This window comes from Balaenoptera physalus (assembly GCF_965194825.1).
Source record: "Balaenoptera physalus genome assembly, chromosome: 14".
In the NCBI taxonomy this organism is placed as follows: Eukaryota; Metazoa; Chordata; class Mammalia; order Artiodactyla; family Balaenopteridae; genus Balaenoptera; species Balaenoptera physalus.
In genome coordinates, this window is record NC_138893.1 from 77,974,015 (window position 1) to 77,984,170 (window position 10,156).

At 57.8% G+C, this 10,156-nt stretch overlaps 1 protein-coding gene across 1 annotated transcript in view; it reads left to right on the forward strand.

The window, feature by feature from the left end:
* MAT1A (methionine adenosyltransferase 1A) overlaps positions 1-9,723 on the forward strand; it is a 17,484-nt gene extending 7,761 nt beyond the window's left edge. The window contains exons 4-9 of the mRNA XM_082425723.1: positions 38-150; positions 509-652; positions 4,920-5,138; positions 6,290-6,472; positions 6,810-6,943; positions 7,612-9,723. Coding sequence (XP_082281849.1) covers positions 38-150; positions 509-652; positions 4,920-5,138; positions 6,290-6,472; positions 6,810-6,943; positions 7,612-7,714 — 896 coding nt within the window. The 3' untranslated portion in view covers positions 7,715-9,723. The remainder of the gene's footprint in view (positions 1-37; positions 151-508; positions 653-4,919; positions 5,139-6,289; positions 6,473-6,809; positions 6,944-7,611) is intronic.
* The last annotated feature ends 433 nt before the right edge of the window (positions 9,724-10,156 follow it).

Genomic DNA, 10,156 nt, shown 5'->3' on the forward strand with positions numbered 1-10,156 from the left:
GCCTCCCTCTGCTCAGGCCTGCTCTCCTTGTGCCTAGGCTTTGACTTCAAGACCTGCAACGTGCTGGTGGCTTTGGAGCAGCAGTCCCCGGATATTGCCCAGTGTGTCCATCTGGACAGAAACGAAGAGGATGTCGGTGCCGGAGATCAGGTCACTAAACGCTGAGCGTTGGCCCTGCGTCAGGACGGCAGTGCAGTGTGCTCTGTGTGAGGGGCTAGCCGGGGAAGTTCATGCGTAATGGACTGAATGCACTGTGGGGTAGACCCCCCCGCCCCCATGCCTGGAGTGAGTCACCCCTTCTTCAGGGTAGCGACTTGAGGGCAGGGAGGGCTGGGGGACACCCGGTGTGGGCTTGTCTCCCCTTCTAGAGTGTTGAGTTCGGGGACCACGTCTTCCCCTCCACGAGTGCCCAGTGCAAAAGTTGCATACCCGCGAGGATGGAGGGCCAGTGGGGCTTTAGGTTTGAGGAGCGTTGTAGCCTGTGGTCTGAAGCAGGTGTCCGCTGCAGGGCCTGATGTTCGGCTACGCCACAGATGAGACGGAGGAGTGCATGCCCCTCACCATCATCCTGGCGCACAGACTCAATGCCCGCATGGCGGAACTGCGGCGCTCGGGGCAGCTCCCCTGGCTGCGGCCCGACTCCAAGACGCAGGTGAGCCCCTGCCCTCCACCCCCCCGTGGGGCTCCAGACACGTGCCTCAAACACCACCCCCCTCCCTCTTGATTCTGATCGTTGTTAAGATCCAAATGTTCCGTCTGGGCATTCAAAGAATTGTTGATTCTGAAAAGAACTATTTATTTCAAAAATCTTCAGCTCCAGATCTTTTCTCCCCTGCCCCCAACATTTTATTATGAAAAATTTCAAAAAACACAGAAAAATGCAAAGAGCAGTTCTAGGTTTTCAGTGGGGGGGCTTTCTTAGTATAAGTTGACTCTAGTAATATGATTCCCCAATTCCTGCCACAAACCTCCTCTGTAACAGTTTTCAGACTTTCCGTCGCTGCCTATCAGGTCTCCACATCTTGAGCAAACCTTGAACACACCGTGAACAAGTACCGTCTGCAGCTCGCTATGGCCCTTTTGCTTTGTTTCTCATGAAAAGGCTTTGCCGATTCTGACTCTCTGTGGCAAGCCGCCCTGGCCCTTGTGCTCCCTGCGGTGATGAAATCCGCACCGAAGTCTGCATTTGAAGGCCGGTTGTGATGCAAGTGTTGCCACACGCAGAGGCGGCCTGTCTGCCTTCTCTCCCCACATCCTGACGGCCCTGATGGCCCCTTTCCTCAAGGCTTCCTTCCCCAGCTCTTCTTCCACACTCCAGCGGGGTCTTGGCACTTCCTCTTCCACGCTCTTTCCTCCTGCCCACGCTTGTGAATCCAGCTTTCACCTCTGCACACTCCACTTCCAAATCTTCCACCTGCAGGTCTAACTGAATCACCAGCCCCATTTCTCATTCACCCTGCAAACACGCGGGCCCCGGGAGCTCTCCTCAGCTGAAGGAGTGCGATGGAGCCCACCTTTCCCCGGCCCTGTCTGTCTCCACTCTACCTGGGCTCCCGTTTTCCCTCTAGCGCATCCCTTCCGCTCCAGCCCCATTTCCCAGGCCAGGCCCAGGAACAGTGCTGTGTCCTCCCAAAGGTTCTCCCTCCCTGGAAACTTCAGTTAATTCCTTTTGGGCTTCACTTTTAATTTCCTTGTATCTGCTCAGAATTGTCTGCAACTTTCTGCTTCCTTCCTACTTGTTCTGGTATTTAACGCCTTGTATGGTCTTCCAGCTTTACCTTCTTCTGTCCCCACCCCCAGTCCTTGCTTAAACCATATCCTTTCACTCATGTTCCCCTTTTTTTCTTGGTGCTTTGCACCTGTGCTCCCACACTTCGCCTTCCTTGGAAGCTTTCTCTGGTCCCCGCCTGTCCGTCAGTGGCCAGCGTGGTTCCCACCTCCTCATGATCTTCCCTGACCGCCCTCAGGTGGGACCTCCTCTTGACCCCGCACTTGGAATTTGGCTCACGTGGTTTTATAGCTCAGCGCGGTGCACGCGACTCTGTCCCGTTACTCCAGCTTCACAGAGGTGCATCCTTCTCACCCCAAGTGTAAGGCCACACAAGGCAGAAGTTGCAGATCGGCTGTACCTGGGGCAAGGGAGTACCTCTGTGGCCTAAAAGAAACCCTCCCTTGGGACTTCTGGTGTTACCCACATGACCCCCATGGTGAGAAGTGGAATCCTGAGTGTCCCTCAGGTGTTCTTTGAGGCTGTGGGCAGGAGAGCTAAAATGTGTAGATTGTGATGGTACCAAAAGAAAAGAGGCCTCCCCGTCCTGTGCCAGAGCTGTGCTGTGATGGGAAGCAGGTTGGCGATTCACAGAAAAGGAAGTCCTAGAGCAGGGATGGGAGGAAGTAAGTGGAGTGACTTGGGTTTCCTTCTGGCTGCCTGAGGGTAAGGACTGGAGGGTCCACCTACTGGACCCGCTGAAGTAGGAAAGGCCTCCTGTATTTGCTTAGTAATAGAAGGTTTCTGAGTCCAGAAGGCAGTGAGGGAGGGAGGGGAGGATGGGCTCTTCCAGGCTTTCCCTTCTTGCAAGGAGACACTGAATTCTCTTACAAGTGCTACCTTGGATACCAAAGTCGGCCTCACTCCCCTGCCGCAGGCAGGCCCTGAGCCAGCGGGCATCAGAGAGGGTGCGGGGGGTCTGCTGACGGAGCCGCTCCCTGAGGCCCTCGGCCGGCCTCCGCGAGGCTGCTGCGCCGGAACGGGCACCCTGCCAGGAACAGTGTCTGGGCCTTCTCCTCTATACCTTACTGGTAAAGGATTTTCATCATCTACCCAGAGTGTTGACTGTGAACAGGATGAACCTTTCCACCTGAACAAATTCTTGCTGCTGATACTGAGAACTGAGTGGCAGTACGGATGGCTATTTTTGTACCTGGCCAGAGTTGTGTTTTCCACGGTGTACTTTTCCCCACATCTTGCTGACGTGATGAGATAAGAGCGATGCTTGGGGCCCTTTGCTCTGCCACAGCTCTGCTTGGGGTTTGTGGCAGAGCAGGGGAGTCCGGTAGCAGTGGAGATGGGCCTCAGCAGCTGCGCGGGATAGGAGCCTTCTCCTGAGGCCAGATGCAGCAGGTCTGGTCCCAGAGCCGCCACAGGGCCTCCCCTCTGGAGCCCGCCAAGCCCTCAACTCCAGCTCCCTGTCACAGGGCCCTGTGTGCATGCAGCCCGGCATTAAAGGGCTGCTCTCAGAGCACAGGGGTGTGCCTCTGCCCATCTCACCAGGATCAGGCATCGTGGGGTCAGGGCTCTTTCTCTTCCTTCTTCTGGATCCCACCCTATGGCTCTTTGGACCAGGCAGGACATAGAGTTTGATACACGTCCCGTGTTTGATGGATATCTGAGGGGCCTTTGGGCAGGCCGGGACCTCGCCTCAGGCATAGCCCCAGGAGCCACTGTTGGCTGCCCTGTGGTCCCGTCAAGGCCCTTGGGGTGGGGAGCAGTCACGTGCCTGCCGGCCAGCGTCCCTACCAGACCGTCCAGCATAGCTGCGCTCCTGCAGGCGCACAGCCCCTCTGGGCACTGCCCTTGTGGGTCCACGCTGCCTCAGGTAGCGACGGGACCTGTGGCTCCAGCCTTGAGGGTCTTGGGTGACGACCTTGTGCTGGGCAGAGCCGCGGGCACCAGGCCGCACAGCGCAAGGTCACAGCCCGCCTTTGCTGGCTGTGTGATCTTGACCAGAGTATTTATGTTCTGGAACCTCAGCTTTCTTGTCTTTAAAGTGGGGCTGTTAACAGCTGCTCACAGCTTTTGGCATGGCTTGTCGCGTACAGTACACACTCAGTCAATTGCTGGCTTCTCTTTTCTTTTCCCAGCCTCATCTGCCATCCTCACCATCCCTTTCCCTCTCGCTCTGTAAGCCCAGGGTGCCCAGGCTGCTCTCCTTCGTCACCGGACAGATCAGGCTGTGATGTCGGGCTCTCGCACTCCCTGATGTGTTGGTAGAGGACAGAGTGCAAAAGCATTTTCTCTGTGCTGCTCTGGGCGTGACACAAGCTTTGGGGGCAGGCAGAGCAGTGTTTGGCTCTTGGGCTTTTCACTGACTGGCGTGTGACTTCAGGGAAGTTGTTTCACTTCTCAGAGCCTGGTCTTTCTCATTTGTAAAGTGGAGACAGGAATGCTGATCTTGCTGGGATGGTTTAAATATTCATCAATAATACATAGAGTGGGCACAGAACTGACCCACGCTGGAGGGAGTGAACCCCAGCTCTGTCCCTGTGGCCTGCCCTGCGAGGCAGCTGCAGGCAGGATCCTTCCCTCCACGCGCTCTCTGCTTTTCCTTGCTTTTGTCCAAACACACAGAGGCTGGTAACCCAGAGCTTGCTGCTGCTCCCTCTAGCTCAGTCTCCCTGGCTCGAGTCCCTCTCACCCTGTCCCTCCAGCAGGCAAGGCCCCTGGCCCCATATGCTGCCAGAGCTCCTCCACTGAGGGGGCCGGGGCAGTGGGCATGTGGCCTGTGGACTCCTGTGTTCCTTGGTGGGAGCTGGGGTGTCTTGGTCCTGGGCCACGGAGGGTCAAGACCGGGCTTTGGCAGAGGGACATTTGCTGGCACCCAGAAGCCTCTGAGGTAGGAGGAGTGGAGTCTAGTGGGTCACAGAGCGGAAACTCTGTGACACCTGAGTCTCCAAGTGGCACTGATTGTGGTCACAGGTGGGAATAGCTTGTGCCTCATGCCCAGTCATCTCACAGCGCCAGGCAGTTATTCAGTTTAAGAACGTGTCAGATGAACTTTCCTGAAGGCCCTTTGAGGACAGGAGGTCCCTCTGGCTCCTGGGAGCCCTGCCTGCCTTCTGGGCACCTGCGCCTGGCAGCGATGTGTCCTCAGCTCAGGGCAGGGCCTCACGACGTTTCCTCCCTCGCTGCCTCCCGCCAGGTGACAGTGCAGTACACGCAGGACAGCGGCGCGGTCATCCCCGTGCGCATCCACACCATCGTCATCTCCGTGCAGCACAACGAAGACATAACGCTGGAGGACATGCGCAGGGCCCTGAAGGAGCAGGTGATCAGGGCCGTGGTGCCGGCCCAGTACCTGGACGAGGACACCATCTACCACCTGCAGCCCAGCGGGCGGTTTGTCATCGGAGGCCCCCAGGTGCGTCCTCGGCTCTGAATGAGGCCCTGACTTTGCTTACCTCCCTGAGTGCAAAGGCCACAGGAGGGTGGTGGCTTTGTGTGGCTCGGCCAGGTAGGTCTGGCCCTGGACGAAATGTGAAGTCAGCTCGTTCTGTGAAGCCTGCTGTGCGCCCTTGAGTACAGGAGGAATTGGGGACATGTCCCCAGGAGGCTCCCCCTCAGTGCTGCCTGGCCCTCCCCCCTCGAGACGTCTCATACGTGTCCAGCTGCCACCTGACCCTGCCTGGGGCTAACTCACCATCATGGGCACTGAGCTTGCCTGGGTGGTGCTTCCTGGGTCTTGGCCACACGTGACCTGCAGCTCTCGTGGGCACCAAGGTGGGGCTGTGTTTTAGATGGGGACACGGGGCTGCCCCTTTCTCCTGTGCAGCCGGCGTGAGCAGTTGGAGAGTTCCCTAGCCCCTCCGAGAGGCCGCTGACCAGTGCCGCGGCACCTCCCTGTGGACATGTTGCCACAAAGTGGAGCCCCCAGGTTGGGTCCTATAGCCAAAGTAGCGCAGAAACCCAGGGTGAAAGGAAGGCACAGCTCACTGTGTTTTCCTGCTGGACTTCTCAGGGCCTTGGCATGCTGCTGTGAACTGTGGATCTCTAAGCGGGGTAGGGGGGGATGGTATAGTATGCAGACTTTCCCCGCATCATTTAACATAGAAACATAGAGACCCCCCCCCGCCCCCAAACGTCTTTGTTGACAGAGATGCACAGAGCAGACACTTGAGGAAATGGGCAACTTAACGTTTGCCGGGTGGCACCAGCCGGGGCACAGCCCGGGGTGTATTTGTCACAGCGCGGTTTCCTCCTGCACTTGGATTTCTCCATTATGATTAACTCCTACAAACAAAGACTTCACGAGCGGGCTGTGACCCCAGCTGGCCCATCTTTTGCCCTTTCTGACGAGGCTCTGACAGGTGACCTGACTTCTGTGACTAGTCAGTGATTAAACTGGGATTAGAGCCCGGGGTTTCTGGCTGACTCGCAGCCAAGGGGTCTTTGGAACGTGTGTCCCCAGAAGCTTCAGGGACCGCCTGCAAGTTGTGGTCCAGCGGCCACTGCAGTGCTTTGGCCGCCCCCTCCTCCCACATCCTCCCTCTGTGTCTTCCTTTCCCTCTGCAGGGGGATGCGGGCGTCACTGGCCGTAAGATCATTGTGGACACCTACGGCGGCTGGGGGGCGCACGGCGGGGGCGCCTTCTCCGGGAAGGACTACACCAAGGTGGACCGCTCGGCCGCGTACGCTGCCCGCTGGGTGGCCAAGTCCCTGGTGAAGGCGGGGCTCTGCCGGAGAGTGCTTGTGCAGGTGGGTCGGACCCCACGCCGCTCGGACCCCCAGGTCTACCCTGAGTAAGGGCACCCTGGCCTAGGGGAAGGCCCACACTTTGCCAGAGGATGCGACTCTGTGTGTGTCGTGTTGGGCTCTGTGGCCGGTGCCCTGCAAACCTGGGAGTGGGAAAATAAGTCTTCAGGCAGCGAGGCACGTACAGAAACCTCCCACCGTGAAGATGGCAGGGATTTCTAGGCAGATGGGGGGCTGTGGGAACGTGTTGGGCAGGGCGTGTGTGGTTTTAGCGTCCCCTCCCTGAGGATGTCAGGGTCTCTGCAAGGGGCCCGTCCTTGACCCTGGACTCTTCTGGAAGGTGTCCTATGCCATTGGTGTGGCCGAGCCACTGTCCATTTCCATCTTCACCTACGGAACCTCCCAGAAGACAGAGAAAGAGCTGCTGGATGTGGTCAACAAGAACTTTGACCTTCGGCCTGGCGTCATCGTCAGGTAAAAGGACCGCCCCCTCTGTTGGGCAGGACCCTCTTCCCTCACCTGGCGCTCAGCTCATTGGAAAGGGAAGCAGAAGGAAGGATGTTCAGCCTCCAGGAAGCAGGAGGGGCTTCAGGCTCTTGGTCCAGCACAGTGCAAACCCCAAATACAGGATGTCTGGTTTTCAGGTTGAAGGCGGCTGGGTTGGGTCCCTGCTGGCCCAGCAGACACTGACCGCAGGGGGGCCATCTTTGAGCAGGTGGGGGATCTTAGGAAAATAATAATGAGGCCCGTTGGCTGGGAATTTAGTCGGCAAGTCCAGCCCCACCTGCTCTCGTTTCTGCTGCCAACCCTGCTGCCTGGAGCTTGGCAGTGTTGATGTCGGTCTGGGCCAGGTGAGTGGAGTGGAGAGTAGGCCAGAGTTCAAATCCTTGGTTCCTGGTGCATTTGTGTGATCAGTCGGGCTGTCCCTGAACCCTGAGCCTGTTTCCTAAGCACCATTGGCAGTCACCTCGTAAGACGTGGCATGGCAGAGACAGAACACTTAACGGGCAGTTGTTCTCGGGTGGGTAACACCACCCACACAGACCGTCGTAGTCTCTTAATCGCTCCTGTGCCCAAATTCAGAGAAGGAAACTCTGCTCCTTTTCCATTAGAAATGACCTTTTTTTCTGCTGAACATGCAGGGACTTGGATTTGAAGAAGCCCATCTACCAGAAGACGGCATGCTATGGCCATTTCGGAAGAAGCGAGTTCCCCTGGGAAGTTCCGAAAAAGCTTGTGTTTTAGTGCCGGTGGGACCGGGCCTGGCCGCACCGTGGAGGCATCTGGGTGGAACAGAGCCGTGTTCCTCTTCTCTAGGACCCCAACTCTCAGATCTCCCGGACCCCAGGCTGGGCCTTGCCCACCCACTGCCGCCCCCCTGGCAAAGCCAGGCCCCTCTGATTTAGCAGGAGGAGGGGGCCTCCTGGTGCCAGGCTCAGATCTCCTCGTGAGGATAGTCACGAGGTTCCCCTGCCTCTCCCTCAGACCAAGGCGATGCGAATTTAGTGGAAATCCCACCCGTGTCGGCAGTCAATCCCCTCGCTCACCTTCCCCCACGGCCTGGACGCTGACCAGCCCCTGCCTCCCTGGCGTGTGCCGAGGGCAGCACACGGCACAGATCTCAGGGCTCCGTGTGGGCCTGGGTGTGCCGGGGCTGCCCCTCACGTCTGCGGCCGTGCGGTCAGCGTCCTGAGCCCAGGCCTTCCAGAGGCCCTCCCAGGCTGGGCTTGTGGTAGGGGTGAGAGCGTCTAGTGTGTAAGGGACCGAGCTACTCACTGATCTCATTTCTTCTTCACTGCAACACAGTGAGGTGACACCCTGTGTTACCTGCATGTATAGATGGGGAAGCCGAAGTAGCTTTCACAGGGCCCCACAGCTGCGTGGGTCAGGGCCTAGATGTGAGAGCGGGAGCCCATACACCGTGTCTCCCACCGCCAGCCCCCCCACCATCTCATGCCAGAGACAGGTCTGAGCAATGACCAAGCGGATTGAGATGAGGCTGTGACCTCTGTCCTGAAGACCTGAGGTTGCTGGGAATTAGGGGATTAACCCCTTGGGGAGCCCTGGGCCATGATCTGCAGAGTCAGGACAGAACCAGAGGGGTGTTTCCTTTGCCTCTTTCATTTCAGAAGGCAGTTCGGGGTGCGCTGGCTATCCTGGCCCACGGGGCTGGGCTGGAGTTGGGAATTAAGAGGCAACGGTATAATCCCAGCCCCTGACCACTCAGGGACATGCAGGGCTGGACCTGTGGCCCCCGGGGGTAAGGGTCCAAGGCCAGTCCTGTCCCACTGGGCTTCCTAGAGCAGGAGCAGGAGCTTGTCCCGTAAACAAGGGATGGAACCCTGTGTCCTCCACGGCTTTCTCTCTCTCTGGCCCCTTTGTAACCCCTGCAGTCTGAGTGCTGTTGGAATAAGTGGGTGAGCCCTTCAGACCCCCCTTCCAGAGAGGACAGCCCTAAGGCCCGAATATCAAATGTTAAGTGGTGACTCAAGTGGCAGGGCTTGACCCCTAACGGGAGATAAGTCAGTCAGGATGTCATGAGATTTCTGCCTTTACCAGGCAGCCTCTGGGGGCAGCTCTACCCCTGAGGTCCTGGGTGGTCCTTGGCGCACCAGGGTCTTGGAAGCTGCACATTCCCCAGCCTTTCCATCTGTGGCTGGCACCCACTCCCCCAACCCCCTTCCTCAACCTGGGCCTCTGACAGCTGCACTTCTACCTTCTCCCCAGCTCCCCAGACCACAGGCTCAGGTAGGGGCCTCCATGGGCTTCCGGAGAACGCTGGGGACTGGGCTTCTTTCTGGGGCACCCGGTGCTGGATCTGGCTGGGAGACGCAGCCCAGGAAGCCTCATCTGGGTGGCAGATGGCCGGCAGCTGGGCTCTAGGCCTGAAGCACAAAGACCCTTGGCTTTCTCTTCCCCTCGGGGAAAAGGCAGCTGTTCAGGGCAGAAAAAGAAGCCCAGATCTCCATAAAAACCTAGAGCTGGTGTGTGATACGGAAGCTCAAGTCTCTCTCAGGGCTCCAGGTCACCCAGGAAGCCTTGAGTTTCTTTCGGGAGAGGGAGGCTCAGCTTTGCAAGTGGCTGAGTTCCTCTAACTTGGGCCATATTCAAAGTGAAAATTCAGAATTTTATACTTTCCCCACCCGCTGGAGAAACAAGGTTTTTTTGGTAAACACTGTTTATATGAAACTAGAGTCTTTATTTGTTAATATAGTTCCTGCTAAACCGGTGAATAAAAACTCAAGGAGCAACTACTCTATGCTTAGTTTTTGTCTGCAACCCCCTAGAAACTCCCCCTCCAAGTAACATTACCTGATCCCCACCCCGCAGCGAAGCAGGTGTCCTACCCTCAGGGTTTCCCAGCCAGGGTCCCTCCGATCCCGTGCATGCGGGGCCCAGCCAGCACTGGTTAAGGCGTCTCATGCCACCTCCTGCGTCATCACTGTATCACCGTATTCATTCTGCAGCACGCTGCCCAGAGGTAGGCATTCGTAGCAAACCCACGTCACACGTGGAGACCCTGAGGCCCAAAGTGGGATGGGAGTGTGGCCGAGGGCAGCTGGCTGGCAGGTGGCTTCAGAGTGTGCCCCCTCCATCATGTTGCGTTTGTGCCCCTTGTCCTCGCCTGGTTCCTTCTGTTGCCCCTCCCTGCGTGTTGTCTACAGTAAGCCTGGCACGAGGCCGGCG